General features: G+C 41.3%; 1 protein-coding gene across 1 annotated transcript; it reads left to right on the top strand.

The window, feature by feature from the left end:
• Nucleotides 1–5,073: 5,073 nt before the first annotated feature.
• On the top strand, nucleotides 5,074–17,490 carry sid4 (secreted immunoglobulin domain 4; the record flags this gene model as incomplete). Its single annotated transcript, XM_079262815.1, has 8 exons — nucleotides 5,074–5,080; nucleotides 13,463–13,609; nucleotides 15,714–15,848; nucleotides 16,301–16,473; nucleotides 16,563–16,749; nucleotides 16,828–17,007; nucleotides 17,114–17,380; nucleotides 17,486–17,490. The coding sequence occupies 8 exons, from the start codon at nucleotides 5,074–5,076 to the stop codon at nucleotides 17,488–17,490; spliced, it is 1,101 nt and encodes a 366-aa protein (XP_079118941.1).
• Between the last annotated feature and the right edge of the window lie 639 nt (nucleotides 17,491–18,129).

Genomic DNA, 18,129 nt, shown 5'->3' with positions numbered 1-18,129 from the left:
GTCCCAATATTTGTGCAATTGGAGTTATATTCTCCTGAATAAGATCTTCTAAACATAGCACAAAAAGTCTAAACTTGTCTAGTTTGATCTTTCAAATAAGTTCATAATGATTTCTAATACAGTAATTATTAAGAGAGAATATCACATTGTATTCAAGCACATTTTTTGGAGAGGCATTCCCCACCCTTTAACTGTCTTGCACGTTCTACAGAAGCATGATGCTTACAAGTTATACCTCACTTTAAAGGTGACTAATCAGGCTTTCCAATTATGTATAATACGTCACCAGTTTGTATTATTCTAAGGGAGAAATAATTAACCAAATGTAAATAGTCTTACTTTTTGTGCTCTTTATTTAAGGATGCCAGTGGCAGTTTGTAATGCAATGAAAGGTTTTATTCTTTGCTTTTCTATTCAAGGAAACATGATGTTACTTTCCACAGAATGAAGCCTGCTCTCTTCAATGTCCTGTATGAGATGAAAGAAAAGGCAGGTAGGAGGTTCATTTGCCACTTCACTTTAGCAAAATCTATAAGCTTATGCATCTTATCTTTTTTCAAAGTATTTTCTAAGAGCTTTTTTGTTACCTACAGTGTGCATGATTTATCATTTGTTTCTGTCTTACAGTACTTAAATTACATTACATCGAAGGAATTAAACTTGTTTAGGATTTTATGATGTGATGTATTAGTTATGTCTGATAGTAACCAACATGAGGGCATATTTGTGACTGACTGAGAGAGAGATTCAATGACACATAAGGAAACTCTTCCCAGCCTTCATTAATGTGTTGCTACCTGTTACATGCATTCTCTCTCTAGCTCTGTCTTTCTCTCATGCTCAGTGTCTCGCACTTTAGTGCCATGAGTTTGTAGTTGAATTCTAAAACTCATCCTCTGCTGGCTGCCTTGATGATGTTGATCTCCTCCAGATGCTCAGATGGTAAAAAGGCTAGAAGCATCACTGCGGGATGAGCATCTAAAACAAGAGACTCTTTTGACTGAGAAAGTCATGGGAGCACTCGGATCTTCTAATCTGGGTGACTAACAGCAGGAACATGTGCCAGCAGTGAAGCTGATGCAATGTTGAAGTAGTTGTAAATGCTTATAACTCACATGAATGAGCTGAACACCAGCAGTTATTCATAAAGAGGTGTTATACATGAATCATAAATTATCTGTCAAACTTACCACCCCGCATTTCCACCTTTTTAATACAGCATGCAGTCACCTTTCTCCTCGGTTAAGTGGCTGCACTTTGTATTTTACCAGCTAAAAAAAAATAATTTTTTTTTACTATTCTTTATGAGTCTACCCATCTACTACACAAAGCAAAAAGAGGTCACACAGAAAACTTGAAAAAATGTGGAAACCACAGGCCTGAGCTCAGCAGCAGGAGGGACTCTGAGTTTCAAGGCAACTAGTGTGACCTACTTACTGTCACTTAGCTGCGCGTTATGATGCACTCAGGCTTTCCTGTGGTGTGAATGACTCGGCATATACTCTGATCTGAGTTACTATAATACAGCAAATCATTCTGTTAATTTTTTAAAATGGATTTTAATGACAGTCAGCCTAAAATCATACAAAATCACACCTCTCATAGCTGGACTGACATGCTCGGATAAATCATAAATGCTGCAGGTATATGATGAGCTAGAACCAGGTCTATGTGGGACACAGCTACAAAGTTTTTTTTTTTTTTTTTTATAAAAACAGTAAAATGTTGGTGGATATTTATGTACACACTTGTGCTAAACACATCAGAAACAATAAGAAAAGCAGCACATCTGTTGTTCCGCTCTGATAAAATCATAATTTTATAACATGTAATCTGACCAGATCATCATTCATACACCTTAAAGAGAGACAGTCCACAGACTGGTGGGAAACTGAGGCGCCAGCATAGATTTTGGTGCAACTAAATGACCAAATTCAATTCTTAAGCATAGCTTGATTCATTATTGCATTTAACTGATCTTTATTAAGGACTTTGTAACATAGAGTCATGATGACTATGTCCATCTTTTAAATGCATCACATGTTAAAGTTGTAATAATCATAGCTGTACTTTCAAAAAAGCAATATGTATCGTTTACAGTTGAAATAGTTATCTGATAATTTTGGTTTCCTCTTTCTTTCTGAATTTCCACCTCACAGTTGTAGTTTTAACTTCAAATGTTGGGATTAAAACATAAAACTCACCATACATCAGTCTCATTCTGGTTCTTTGCCATCTGGACTAAATTTACCTCTCTGACCAGTGACACTGAGCTGTTCAAAAACTTTTTTGTTTTTTAAATTTAAAACTTAATGGTTTTATATACCTAAAGAACTAAATGATCAGGCATCCAACATTGATTGCACAAGTTATCCACATGACAGCTGAGTTTGTTCTGTTAATGATTTGATTTCCAGATGCTTTGTACTTGTTACAGATAAACAGGTAAATATATCCTCTATTCTCTGGCATAAGAGAAATTGCCGGTGTGACTGATTACAGACTAAGAGTTAATCACAGCATGTCAGTGTCTGTAGGTGTTTGTGTGTGTAGGGCAGTGGTGGGCAACTCTGGTCCTCCAGTGCAGCAGATCTGGAAGTGTTATTAACTAAGTTAGTAGACTTGTGCAGAGCTTGGCACCAACCTCTGCTCAAACCTGCTAATTACCCATTGATTTGAGTGAGGTGTGTTGCAGCAGGAAACTCCCAACACAACCCTTGCATGCCTGCGGCTGTGATGATCCAGAGTTGCCCAAGCGTTGTGTAGAGTTTCACCAGATGTGGAGGCTGTCTCTGGCCTTGTTGAATGGTAGACACTCTCTGAAACGGCATTATAATCACCACTTGATTTACATAACTGCAAATTAACAAGCTCTCAAAGGAGCTTTAAAGTTTTTATACAGTCTTTTATATAGTCTTTAGTTTCTCCTTAAGTGCTGCCTTTAATTAACAGCTACATGTGTGCAGCGTGCACGGTTTGAAGCTTGTATATCTGCGTCCTTTGGTTTGTATGTTAAGTAAAGAGAACCTCAGTGTCACTTTTTTTTGTTTTCAGATGTGCCAAGGCTTCTTTATGCTATCTTAGTGGCTCAAGTAAATGTCATTAAACTGTAAAAAACTGTGCTTAAAAACATATTTAGAATGATAAGCTTACATACCATATTTCCTCTGCATTAAAATGTTTCCCTGTTATCATTGAAACGCCACATGGTTACAAATTGACCTGGCAATGCAACTTTTTTTTTTTTTTTAAAGAAAGAAAACACCCAAAAGTGGCAAGGCTTTTGTAAATCCCCCCAAAAGCCATGCCTCCAAAGCACAGAGACATGCACTGCTTGCTCCAGAGGGTTTCCTGTGTTTTGATGTGGAATGCTTAGCTGATGTAGCTTTGTTGCCTTTACAAGAACTCAAACCATCTGAGAGTGTGATTTGTGCATGAAAGGGGAGATGTGCAGAAGTTGGAGTTAGGGGAGGTACAAGAAACAGTTGAGTTTGACTGACATTACCATCCAATCTTTTAGAATAATGTGGTTACAATGATTGGAGTGTGGTTTTTTTTTCAGTCCTGTCTGCTCCACGGGTGATTAATTATTATTATTATTTTTTCATTTATGCGTTAGAGCATTTAATTAATTAGCTGTAATCTGGATGTGAACAGGATTTTAAGTAATATTATAAAAATGCTCCTGGAAAACACCTCCTACCTTTAGAGTTTATCTAAGCTGATGATTGGTGTGAGAATTAGTTTGATCTGGCGCCCTCTGCTGGTTACACAGAGAATCTGCGTTATGCAACAAAATAAAGACGCCAACATTTCCTTCAGGATCGGCTGTGGTTTAGTGGACCATTAAAAAAGAAAAAAGATATATAGAAGGAAAAAAAAGGTATTAGATTTAATTTTAAAATCTCACAATAAGTTGGAAACAGGGCAATATTTGTGAAAATCATTTCAGAAGTTAAATTTGAGCTTGTTGAATTTAATATTCGAGGGGACTTGTGTAGAAAGACTTATGGCATGTGTGCCCTTCTTGTTGAGTTTTACTCCTGTAAGTCTGAACAGTGTAACTTTGCACTTTGTTTTTAATTTCATGCTTTTCATTATGATTAAAAGATGCTCCACATTTAGAACATATCAAGCCTTATTTATTTCATGTCCTTCTATAAAAACATATTTTAAAATCTAAACATATCTTTAAAGTAAAACTTGAATGAAAAAGGAGCAGCAGAAGTTAAGTCTTATATTACCTGCACCTTTCTCACCCAACCCTCGCTACATAAACAAAAAAACAAAAAATGCATTAAATGAGAAGAAAAGAAAAATCTACAGATTGTAATCACGAACAAGACATCCCACTACAACCCCACCATTTTCATATGACTTCCAGTACTGCCTTCTCTTGATGTTAGTCTGCTTGTGTTTGTATATTAGAAACAGTGTGAAGATGTTAAGATTGTCCAACTGTCCTCTCTCTGTCAGGCGGAAATGAAAAAAATTCAGCAAACGGGCAACACAAATTTTGAATGAATATTTTTCCTCTCATCTGGCAAACCCATACCCTAATGAGGAGATTAAGGAAGTACTGACCAAGAAGTGCTCCATCACCGTGCCTCAGGTACAAAAAAAAAAAAAAAAAAAAAAAAAGGATTTTTCAAACATGAAAAGTCTGATAAATATAGAAAATAACATCAAATTTAATGTTTGAAATTATTTTTTTTTTGCCCTTTTCAATCTTCCTAGGTTGCCAACTGGTTTGGAAACAAAATGATTTGGTATAAGAAAAAGTTCCAGGAAGAAGCAAACCTGTAATCTATGAAGACTGTGACAGATGCTGCAAGTGTGTCTTCCCTTGCCAGCCAAACCAATTCCCCAGCTACATCAAACTCTGGTACCCAAAGTAAGTTTGCATCAATGACCTGATGAAACATGAAAGCAGGCTGCTCAGTTTGGTCCCACAAGGACAGCAGTCCTGCAAGTTTTTAATATATACCTGACTCAAATTAATGAGCCGTTGTGCCAAACTTCACAGGCTTTGCAGCCATATAATCAGAGCCAGATGTGTAGGAGCAAGGCAACATGGAAAGTAAGCAGGACTGTGGTCCTTATAGGACCAAATGGCGTAGCCCTGATCTAAAGGTCAAATGTACTAAAGATCTTAAGTGTCATTTGAAGCAGTCGAGATTTGCTCTTTGACCCCAACCTAGCAGCAGAGACACATTAGCTGGTTGAGTTTTATTAGGTACAACATATACCAGTCCTCTCTCTTTATGTCAGAGCCTCTGCATGCTACTGCAGATAAAAGCAGGTGACTAGTGACTGGACGTAGCTCGGCCTTGTCTTCCCCTGGGCCACATCTGGGCACGTCTGCCCCTCTCTGCATGCCACTCCCTGAAACCCCCCCCGTCCCCGTCCCCATCTACAGCTGAGCCACACCATGCACAGATCTTGTGACAGTAACACACACCCACATCTAATAAAACAAATACAAAGGAAGGATATTAAGTAATGCTTCAAACACAAAGCAGCTATATGGTTACCCATAAATCCATCCGTCCGTCTATCCATCCATACTTGCTTATTCCAAAGCAGGATCATTCTATCAGATGAGAGGCAGGGCCCTGGACTAATCTTAAAACCTTTGTTGTATGTAAATAAATATTCATGCTTGAATGTCATTCTTAACTAATCTGCAGGAAGCCTGATGCACATGTCCTTTAAAGTGCATCCAAATGAACACAATCTATTGGCTTATTTGTGTCTCTCTTAACTGTATAACACAGGAAGTTAAAAATGTGTGCTGAACACTTTAATCATCTTTACAATAAAAAACTTCAAAACGTTATCACCCAATTTCACTTTTCCATTGTGTCTTGACATGTAGCATATATACGGTATGGAAAATATTTTATGTAAACATTCTGAATGTGAAGATTGTTTTTGAGGACTAAAGAAAACTTTCATGCTAATCCTTTTATTAGAATATTACTAAAGTCTATTGCAAACAGTTAAAGTTTAGTAACTGCATTTAAGTGTCAACAAAATCAGATAATTGTGATTATTCTTTGAAAGTGTATTAATTACATTTTCATGATACATTAAACTGATGGAGAGATGGATGGATGGATGGATAGATAGATACTTTATTCATCCCCATGAGAGAAATTCATACTACCAGCAGCTCAAAATTGATCTAATATAAAGAATAACTCATTAGTTTTATGTTAAAAATGAATAAAATCAGAATATCATTTAATGTCTAAGATGTCAGTGATGTGCAGTATAATAGCTGTGGGGACAAAGGATCTCCTGAACCTCTCAGTCCTGCGCTGCATTGAAATCAGCCTCTCACTGCAGCTGCTTCTCTGTCCTGTCAGGATATTATGCAGGAGGTGCTAAATATGCTCCATAATGCCCTGCAGTTTTCTCCTCATCTGCTGCTCCACTGCAGCTCTAACAGGGTCCAGGTCCTTGTCCAGCAAAGAACTGACCTTTTAAACTTAGGTTGTCCAGTTGTCTACAGTCTTTGTCTGTAGTATTGTAGGACTGTAGTACTGCTCCGCCAGCAGACAACAGCATAGTAAAGCACACTTGCTACTGCAGTGTGAAAAAACATGTGCAGCATGTCACTGCAGACATGTAAGGAGGAAAATGCGGCTCTGTCCCTTCCTGCGTGCTGTGTCTGTGTTGGAAAAGCACTCCAGCTTCTAATCTAGAACTACCCTCAGGTATTTATAGGACTGCACAGTCTCCATTTCCTCCCCATCGAAGCAGACTGGCTGGCTAGGTGTTTATGATTTTCTGATGAGTTTTGTTTAACCCTCTGATGCATTAATTATTAGAAAATATTTTTTTCCACAGTATAGACATACGCACAGGGACTCTTTTCTTTGTCTCTAATATTATTTGACTTTTTAATTAGTTTATTTATTTAATCTTTTCTGTCGAAATAAACAAAACATCGACCTCTACGATGACGACCAACCTGGGCATGAACGTCACCTCTCTGGTGGGGAAGGAGCCTGAGCTTGTGCGCGAGGTTGAGCGGTTCCGGCTAGATATAGTTGGACTCACCTCGACGCATGGCTTGGGCTCTGGAACCAGTACCCTCGAAAGGGACTGGACTTTCTTCCACTCTGGAGTTGCTCATGGTGGGAGGCGCCGAGCAGGTGTGGGCATTCTCATCAGCCCCCAGCTTGGTGCCTGCACGTTGGGGTTTACCCCGGTGGATGAAAGGGTAGTTTCCCTCCGCCTCCAGGTGGGGGGACGGGTCCTGACTGTTGTCTGTGCTTATGCGCCGAACAGCAGTTCAGAGTACCCACCCTTTCTGGAGTCCTTGGAGGGAGTGCTGGAGGGTGCTCCTTCTAGGGACTCCATTGTTCTGCTGGGAGACTTCAATGCTCACGTGGGCAATGACAGTGAGACCTGGAGGGGAGTGATTGGGAGGCATGGTCCCCCCCCTCTGAACCCAAATGGTGTTTTGTTATTGGACTTCTGTGCTCGTCATGGATTGTCCATAACGAACACCATGTTCCAACATAAGAGTGTCCATATGTACACCTGGCATCAGGATTCCCTGGGCTGCAGTTCGATGATCGATTTTGTAGTCGTATCGTCGGACCTGCGGCCACATGCCTTGGACACTCGGGTGAAGAGGGGGGCGGAGCTGTCAACTGATCACCACCTGGTGGTGAGTTGGCTCAGATGGTGGGGGAGGAGGCCGGTCAGATCTGGCAGACCCAAACGTGTTGTGAGGGTCTGCTGGGAACGTCTGGCTAAGTCCCCCGTCAGAGCGAGCTTCAACTCCCACCTTCAGCAGAGGTTCAACCATGTCCCGAGTGAGGCGGGGGACATTGAGTCCGAATGGGCTGTGTTCCGTGCCTCTATTGCTGAGGCGGCCGGCCGGAGCTGTGGCTGTAAGGTCGTTGGTGCCTGTCGTGGCGGTAATCCCAGGACTCGTTGGTGGACACCAACAGTGAGGGATGCCGTCAAGCTGAAGAAGGAGTCCTATCGGGCCTTCTTGGCCTGTGGGACTCTGGAGGCAGCTGATGGGTACCGGCGGGCTAAGCGGCATGCGGCTTCGGCTGTTGCCGAGGCAAAAACTCGGGCATGGGAGGAGTTCGGCGAGGCCATGGAGAAAGACTTCTGGACGGCTTCGAGGAGATTCTGGTCCACCATCCGGCGGCTCAGGAGGGGGAAGCAGTGCTCCATCAATACTGTGTACAGTGGAGGTGGGGAGCTGCTGACCTCAACTCGGGACGTTGTGGGCCGGTGGAAGGAATACTTCGAAGACCTCCTCAATCCTACCAACACGTCTTCCGATGAGGAAGCAGAGCTGGTGGACTCAGGGGTGGACTCTCCTATCTCTGGGGCTGAAGTCACTGAGGTGGTCAAAAAGCTCCTTGGCAGCAAGGCCCCGGGGGTGGATGAGATCCGCCCGGAGTTCCTTAAGGCTCTGGATGCTGTGGGGCTGTCCTGGCTGACACGCCTCTGCAGCATTGCGTGGACATCGGGGGCAATACCGCTGGATTGGCAGACTGGGGTGGTGGTCCCCCTTTTTAAGAAGGGGGACCGGAGGGTGTGTTCCAATTACAGGGGAATCACACTCCTCAGCCTCCCTGGTAAGGTCTATTCAGGGGTCCTGGAGAGGAGGGTCCGCCGGATAGTCGAATCCCGGATTGAGGAGGAGCAGTGTGGTTTTTGTCCTGGTCGCGGAACAGTGGACCAGCTCTATACCCTCTTTGGGGTCCTGGAGAAGGCATTCGACCGTGTCCCCTGGGGGCTCCTGCAGGGGGTACTCCGGGAGTATGGGATACCGGACCCCCTTGTACGGGCTGTCCGGTCCCTGTACGACAAGTGTCAGAACTTGGTCCGCATTGCCGGTAGTAAGTCAGATTCGTTTCCGGTGAGGGTTGGACTCCGCCAAGGCTGCCCTTTATCACTGATTCTGTTCATAACTTATATGGACAGAATTTCTAGGTGCAGCCGAGGTGTTGAGGGGATCCGACTTGGTGGCCTCAGGATTGGGTCCCTGCTTTTAGCGGATGACGTGGTCCTGTTGGCTTCATCTGGTCGTGATCTCCAGCTCTCGCTTGAGCGATTCGCGGCCGAGTGTGAAGCGGCTGGGATGAGAATCAGCACCTCCAAATCTGAGACCATGGTCCTCTGCCGGAATAGGGTGGATTGCTCTCTCCGGGTCGGGAGTGAGGTCCTGCCTCAAGTGGAGGAGTTTAAATATCTCGGTGTCTTGTTCACGAGTGAGGGAGGGATGGAGCGCGAGATCGACAGACGGATCGGTGCGGCGTCTGCAGTAATGCGGTCTCTGCGCCGGTCTGTCGTGGTGAAGAAGGAGCTGAGCCAGAAGGCAAAGCTCTCGATTTACAAGTCGATCTACGTTCCTACCCTCACCTATGGTCATGAGCTGTGGGTCGTGACTGAAAGAACGCGATCTCGTATACAGGCGGCTGAAATGAGTTTCCTCCGCAGGGTGGCCGGGCTCACCCTTAGAGATAGGGTGAGGAGCTCGGTCATCCGGGAGGGGCTCAGAGTAGAGCCGCTGCTCCTCCGCACCGAGAGGAACCAGTTGAGGTGGCTCGGGCATCTGGTCAGAATGCCTCCTGGACGCCTCCCTGGTGAGGTGTTCCAGGCACGTCCTTCTGGGAGGAGACCCCGGGGAAGACCCAGGACACGCTGGAGGGATTATATCTCTCGGCTGGCCTGGGAACGCCTCGGGATCCCCCCTGCAGAGTTGGCAAATGTGGCTGGGGAGAGGGAAGTCTGGGCTTCCCTGCTTAGGCTGCTGCCCCCGCGACCCGACCCCGGATAAGCGGCAGAAGATGGATGGATAGATGGATGTCGAAATAAAACAATATATTGTCACATTAAATATTCTAAATAAATGGAATATTTTTCCATTTTTATGAAAAAAATATTCCACAAATATTTTTTATGGGTTAGGGTTAACTCATAAAAAATATGGTGTCATGTTTTTGCCATCCTGATCTCCTGGCGCTCATCATTGGTAACTCGATCCACCTGTTGGCTTCCTAATTGCCTCTGCTGTCTAATTCAGTTCACCTGGTTTCCTTTTCTCACTGCCTACTTAAGCTCCCTCCAATCTCTCCTTCTCTGCCAGATAATAATCAGACCTATGTCTAGTTGTGTTCCAGCGGTCTACGGATTGTTCCTCAGTTGCCGACCTTCTGCTTCATGCCCCCGGATTACCCTCCTTGCCTCGCCCTCGACGGACACCGCTACTTTTCGGATCTTCTGGTTACCGACCCTGCTTGTCTTTGGATCTCCGAGCCTTGTCTTTGCCTGGAACGAGTAATTTGCCATTCCGTTTACCTCCCAGCTGGAGCCTAGTTTCTTCTGCAGACCAGTCACCTGGATTGATCTTCTGCTCATACTCCTTCGTCAATAAACTGGTCATTTGTCCAGAACTCCTTGTGTGTGACTGTAATTACGGATCCTCACGGTAACTCATTACAGTATGGTTTATTACTGAGGTAAAGTTTGGAATAATGTGTACGTGTATCTATGAAAGTTAACTATATTTCTTTTTTTCTTTGGTGAGCGGCAACATGTTGGGTGACTCTCCTAGTGTCAACTGAAGTGACAAAATTGCAAAAATACCATCCTCACTTACGAATAAATGAGAAAACAGCCTTTAAATAGGTGTCCACTTGAGGGGACATGATGCATCAAAGGGTTAGGTTTTATTTCAGAAATAACTGAGAATAATCAGATTATCTAAAATGAGATAACTTGCGGTGCTGAAGTGCATTCAGCATCTTGACATAAATCTCTTTCTTTCTCTTCACTGGTGAAATTATGTCCTTCTCCAAATGTCTTTTCATCAGGCGATATGAGTCCTGTTCTTCCTCATCCAGAGCAGCAGTCAGTGTGTCCTCTCTCACCTCAATCTGATGCTGTGCTGATCCTCTCCACTCTCCTCATCTGCTACTTGGACTGATAATAACTCAGACTATAGACTGGCTTCTAGCTGGACTAAAATCAGAATCACCTCCAAGATCTTTTTTTTTTTCTTTTTTTTTTCTTTTCTTTTCTCTTTTTGCTTTTTGAGTATTTTTTTTTCTTCATATTTTATATGCTTCATATTTTAATTTATCTTCAATACTTCACTTAAAAACTAAACATTTAATAAGGAATCTAAATCAAGGTAAGATGTCATAAGGACAAGAATTTGCAATATGCTTCTGATATATCAACCTACTGTGATACTTTTTAGTTTAAGGTTTATTTTAAAATATGTGAAAAGATGCATGTTGTCCTTTGTCAATATTTGAACTTCATAATTTTTTCATTTAAATCATTTTTTTTAATAAAAAGGAAACTTAAAACAATCTTATAACCAAAAATGAATAAACATGGTCATTTATCAGATATTTATATGTTGTGTTGTTGGCTCACACATGAACTGGACCAATTTTTTTAAAAATTTCCAACAAATGTGTAAATAAACAGGTAATTGTGCTTATAAAGAAACAACCAGAGATCAAACACATGAGAAACACTTTATATGTAAGCTCTTATTTCTTATACTCAAATGTGTCTAGTTGTGGCACTGCATCTTCAACTTTACCATTAGTCTCTTTCTGTCATCACTATTTTGTTTGCATTTAATCTTTAGAGAGAAGTGTTTACAAATAGTGTGTGATAAACAAAACTGGAAGCTGTTCAGACGAGTTGTTCACATTAGATTTCATGAAAATCTGTATTTGTTCTTTTTTAAAACTCGTGTGCAACAAACTCTTTAACTGGATCGATTAAGACCATGTTTAGCTTTAAAATTATTTTAATGCATTTGAGATAAAAGTAAACACAAATGCATGTCTTTCCAGTGCTGTATGATTGGGTCGCTGTCCAACAAAGATTTAGTATTGTCACTGATAATATTTTGTAACCTAAATTTAATCAATTACACTGTAGAAGAAATCCATTCATTCATTCATTATCCTAACTGCTGAGGCTGATGAAGGGTCGTGGGGAAGCTGGAGCCTATCCCAGCAGTCTTTGGATGAAAGGCAGGGTACACCCTGGACAGCGTGCCAGTCCATCGCAGTTTTAAATCCTGCTTCATCCAGTGAAGTGGGATTTAGAAAAACAACCATGATTATAATTTATGTGATGGTGAGTTCAGTCATGGAGACAGATTTCCTGTTTAGCAGCACTTTTACTCTCTCCACATTGTAAAAATACAAATTTAGCACATTTAAATGAACTCCAATACATAAACTACCATATTATTCTGACACGTAAATTGTGTAAAACCTGATCAACCTTGAGTACATTAAAACTTTGCTTTGTAAACATTGTGACACAAACACTTGTATTCTACAGATATATTTAAAATATAGCAAAAACTAGACCGATTCGAGGAAATGTGTTTTAAAAGTGATTGTTGAGTCTTTAAAATCCCTCTGTAGTAGGAGGTTGACTGGTAGACATGTAACGTGTTTGGCTGCAGACTCATTGCTGTCTGGGAAGCAGAATAATTTTCTGAATCCTAAAGAGATAAACTAGTTTTCTTATTGCCTGACACACCAACAGAAAAGCCACAACAAATCAGCTAACAGCAACACAAATACCCATAAATATCATTACATCAGATATCAAACTGTTGTTATTTGGTGAAAGACTCTAAAAATGAAAAAGTTTGTGCTTCATACGTGACAGGAAGTATCAGCTGTATTTAAATTGGGGAAGAGGGCAGATGAATGGTTAAAGGTTAAAAATGATAAGAGGTGGAGAGACAGGGACGGGGTTGTGCACAGCTGAAACAGTCAGACTCTGCTGCATTCATCATGGGTTCATCTCCCGGGGTTTTCATTCTGTGCTTTATAATATGTTCAGGTAATGAATCTGATTTATTTAACAGGAAGATCACATTTGGTGCTTCACTGCTTGTTTTAACACTGAATCTACGCAACATTTTTGACACTTCAGCAGTATCTCTGTAGGTTGTGAAACATAGCTGTGTTTGAAAAAGTCAGCTGACACGTAATTGTTCTCAATGTTTCAAAAATGAGAGAAAAAATGTTGTAGGAAGCATTGTCCTGAGTATGTAAGACAATTCTAAGGCTAAACTATACAGTTAAAAAAACAAAGTATAGATTAAAGACATTTTTTCTTTGTTAAAACAATAAACAAATTACTTATATTTAAATTATGAGAATTTAAATGATGAGAATATCAATCTTATGTGATTTCTATCCATGAAGAAATGTTTTTTTTTTTATGTCTTTGACTCCACCTTCTGTGTGAGAAATATTTTTCCTACATCTTTAATCGCCATGTACAGTTCATTCTGTATGTTTGCTCCGGTTGTTTGCTTTGGAGTGGTGTTTGTTTATCTTCTTTTCTTTTACCCAGACATGTCCAGAAGTTCACAAAGTACATGTGTGTGTTCTTGATGTGTGTTTGATGGCTCTGCTTTTCTGCTCAGTGGCTACTCAAGCTCCCGTTGTCTCTGTGGAGCCTCGAACCGCCACGGTGCGTCAAGGAGAGTCTGTTAGTTTCAGGTGCCAAGTGAGGAGCACCGTCCAACCAGTGCAACTGGAGTGGACTAAAACCAATTCTCAAGCATTGCCAGGTCAGAGCTGTCCTAATATTTTCACAGTCAGAACACTGATCAGTTTTAAGGTTTCATATACCCCGAGTCAAAACACAATTAAAAAGTGCAAATTGATTTGCATTGGGTGGAAAACTAAGTACCCCCTCATTCTATTTTTTGAACAAATGTAGTTTTATGCATTTAGTTTTGTGTCATCTTTCCAAAGTAAATTGGTCCAGAAGTCTTGGGGTTTGTTCAGATGTATCATTGCAAACTCAAGTCCGGAGTCCTTCTCCTGGTAGCCCTTCTAAACAAGCCACACTCGTTCGGTGTTCTTGCAGAAACTTTAACATTTAACCTGCTAACTGAGGCCCATTGAGTCTAGAGAAGTTTTGGGTTTCTGCAATTTTGTGAACTGGAAGGTCACTGGTTCCATCCGCTGTGTCCCTGTGTGTCAACGTCTCCTTATGTAAGACACGCGTCTGATATGCTGGTTATGTGTGAATGAACTCAAAGGACAATCAGCATGGGGGCGATGTATAGAGTGTGTGTATTAGTGAGTAACAATCACATGAAATTGTTCATTGAACAAAGTTCAATTAGGTACTGTAAGAGTGGAACAATTCCTGTTTTATAGTGTAAACTGGCTGTCATGTCCAGTTCTGGAAAAATTTACTGCTTATTTTGAATGTTTGATGTTTGTGAATAATTTTTCTCACCGTAAAGTGATTAAGTTATTACTTTATTAGTTATCACTTCATAACCCCTTTCCAGATTAAAGGACAGGAACAATTACTTTCTAATGCTAATGTCTGATGAAGCTGATGTGTCAGACCATCAAGGTGTATTTTTTAATATTACCAAGTGAGGAAACACTACATAACTTCTGAGGTAGTTGTGAATTTTATTGATATTTTATACCAAATTCCTGCTCATCTTTGAACAAGTCCTCCATGACATCATCAGGCGCTGCTTGCGAGGACTTTGCAGAAAACTTCAGAAGTAAGATCAACGCTATTAGATCCGGCATTTTATCTCAACAAAATGTTGAATTTAACATATGTCAAGCATTATTTTTACCTGAGAAAAAATGTGAGTTTTTTTCCTCGTTGATGGCTTTAATTGGGAGAAAACTTGACCAACCAACATCTGGCCTCTTATATCCAGTTTACACATTGCTTTTAAAAACAGCTTATGTTTTTTCTTTTAACCTTTTCAATATAGTAAATTATTCTCTTCAGACGGGTGCCTTCCCATTTGCTTTCAAAACAGCAGGTGAGGTCCCCCCTGAAGACAATATAATTTAAACCCCACCATTTTTTAAAACTACTGACCAGTATCCAACTTACTATTTTACTTAAATAATAGATAAATAATAGAAAAATATGTTTTTATCCAATTACATGAGTTTATAAACAAGGCTCACTCAGGTGGTAAAGCTGCTTGTCTTATGACCTGATGGTCTGTGCTTCGAGTCCGGCGCCCCTACGCTGCTGCAACTGATCGTTCACTGAGGGCCAGTCCCAAGCCTGGATGTATGCGGAGGGTCGCATCAGGAAAAGCATCCAGCGTAAACATGTTCAACACAGTTAAACTGTGGGCTGATTCGCTGTGGCGACTCTTTTAGAGGAACAAGCCAAAAGCAGAACAACAGCACCATGAGGTTTTTAAACAAACCCAGTAGTTTTTTTGAAAATTTGCAGTCTCAGACAAAACACGGTGCTGGGAAAACACAGAGAACCGGAATTTAGGAGAAGACCTTGAACCACCACTACAGCCCTCGACTGTGGACTTGCCTGTGAGAACATCTCAGGGCTGCAGAGGCTGTTGATGCTTTTAAAGAGACTGAAGATCTTTTTAGCTTAGCGTTTACCTGACTTTTTATTTGATTTTTGTTTGTCTACTCTATTTTACTTTGTTTATTTTATCATCATCTTATTGATTTATTTCATGCTTATTATTCATTATATACTTTTTCATTTATTTTAAATTCCACCTACTTATGTGACTTATGTGGCTTTCAGTGTTTTGTTTTATGCTTTTACTATTTAATGATTTATTCAACCTTTGAACTGAAAGAAGGCGTTTTAACATGACTATTTATCTGCAAGGTTTTACTGAACTTTTTTTCTCCCCCAACTAGACAATGTAAAGATTGGTCCTGATGGGTCTGTGCTGACAATTGCTAACGCTCGACCAGGAAACCAGGGCCAATACCACTGTGCAGCTGTAAGCCCTGCTGGTCGCAGTTCTGCCAAAGCTGTGCTGAGCGTCAAACGTGAGCTTTGTTTTAGTTGTTTTGCCTTTTAAAAAAGTGTTTCCATTTCTCTACATGTTTTACACCAGTGTGTTTAAGTGCAGCTGGACTCTCTCCATTTCAGCGACACAATTAGATATGTGAAAATAATATTAAATGGTTTGTAACACAATACATCTTCTGTTATTTTATAACGTTGCCCTGACAGTCAGCAAGCAGTGTTTTTATCATATGTCATGCCAGTGCATAGCTGATCACTTTCTAGATTTGTTTTGGCTGTAACAGCTTAATTTATTCGACTAAATTAAACAAAGCTCATAAAATGCTTAACTGTCATCAGATGAGAGCAGGTTGCTTCTAGTCAGTGAAGCAAATGAAAGTCAGATTATGGTACCAAAATCTTGCTCCTTGAGTTCATAATCTGAATATTTATCATGAAATGAGAGTTTTAATGCACTTTGCTGCCTTTTCAGATGCTCCTAAATTACGTTTGACGCCGGCAGGACCCCTACGGGTCAGAGTGGGGGATGCTGTCTCGGTGGAATGTCGCTTCTCAGGCAGGCCGCGTCCAACAGTGACCTGGAAGCGCCAAGACTCCACCCTGAAGCTGGTCTCCACAGAGACAAACGATGTCAACACTATAAAGGTGAAATATTAAACTTGTACTTGAAACTATTTCCATATTTAGGATAATTGTTAAACATGATTCGTGACTGTTTTTTTTTTTTCCTTCAGTGGTCTGCAATACACCCAGAGGAATCCGGAGTGTATATTTGCCAGGCTGAAAACAATGAGGGGGTCTCAGAAGTCAAAATTGAGATCATTGTCGAGGGGTCGCCTGGATCGCCTGTGGCTTCAGTGAACTTTGAAGAAATAACAGCGGTGGAGGGGCAAACAGTCACAATGGAGTGTCAGGCAAAAGGTAAGGTGCCAATATGGCTGCAATATGTTACAATGTCTCTTACATCTGCTCCCGTTTCTGAAATTTATGTCACTGTAGGTTCTCCTGCTCCTGACATCTCCTGGTCCAAGCTACGTGCACCATTGCCATGGAAACACACTGTAGTCAATGGAGTTCTAACTCTGACTAACGTGGGACGGCAAGACTCAGGACAATACATCTGTAATGCAACCAACATACATGGCTACAGTGAGGCGTACACGCAGATGGAGGTGGACAGTGAGTGGATGACACAGATATGAAACAGCCCCAGAATTTTATCCTGGGTCCAGATTCTCGGGTCTCTCTTCATGTTTATAGATTAATGATGTTCTCCCTCATGCAGCCCCTCCATACGCCACCTGCCTGCCTGACCAGGTGAGGCTCCAGCCTGGAGATGCCCTGCAGGTGCAATGCCTCTCTCATGGCTCTCATCCCATCCAGTTTTCCTGGAGTCGGGTGGGCAGGTCTGGTTTACCTGCTGGAGCAGAGACCACAAAAGATGGAAAGCTGCTGATAGCCCATGTGAGACAGAGTGACAGCGGAACATACAAGTGTGTGGCCACCAACCATGTTGGCTCCAGTGAGGCTCTGGCAAAGGTCGTTGTAAAAGGTAAGCTGGTAAGGATTAGTGATTTTGAACACATTAAAATTGTTTTTCTGTTTCTCTTCCTGTCTAATCTTTCCTGATTTTTGTTTTTGTCTGTTGTCTTTGCAGCATGAAACAACCGGTTCATACAGTGTGTGGCTCACAAAAAAACATCCATGCAGTAAAAATGATATTTAACAAATCTGTATATTTAATGTATATCATGCTACTGCTTCTTGCACATTTGCTACTACTGCATACAGGTTAATTTTGTCCTGATAGTGTTCCTTTTGTTGATGTGATGCTTCTAAATGCATGCATGTGAGGATTTTTCTTCATGGATTACAGCTTGCTCTCTTTCATACATATAATCAGTTCTACTATTATTCCAACTCTTCTGACATTATGACAACCGCATAAAATAAACCTTAAGACTAAGGCTGTGTCTGAATGTCCACCCTATTCCCTACATCAGGCCTCTTCAAATGGCGGCCTGCGGGCCACATGCGGCCCAGAACCAACTTCTATGTAGCCCAGGTTATGTAAAAGAATAAAGATATTAATCAAGAGCTTTCAGTCATTCCTACGCTGATTAAGTTGCCTACAATCCTACAGTTGTGCAGACCATGAATGCAACATCTGGTTGCCTAGCCACATCAACCCCAGCGTGTGTTGTGTTTTGAAGTTTCAAGAGTAACGAGCATGTAGCTCTCTGTCCCAAAACGCAAAATTGTCAACAAAAACAGCAGATTTAACCCCGCCTGGACTGATAA

This window comes from Telmatherina bonti (genome assembly GCF_933228915.1).
Source record: "Telmatherina bonti genome assembly, chromosome: 3".
Taxonomy (NCBI): domain Eukaryota; kingdom Metazoa; phylum Chordata; class Actinopteri; order Atheriniformes; family Telmatherinidae; genus Telmatherina; species Telmatherina bonti.
The sequence above is the reverse complement of the archived record's forward strand: the minus strand, read 5'-3'. Positions and strand labels throughout refer to the sequence as shown.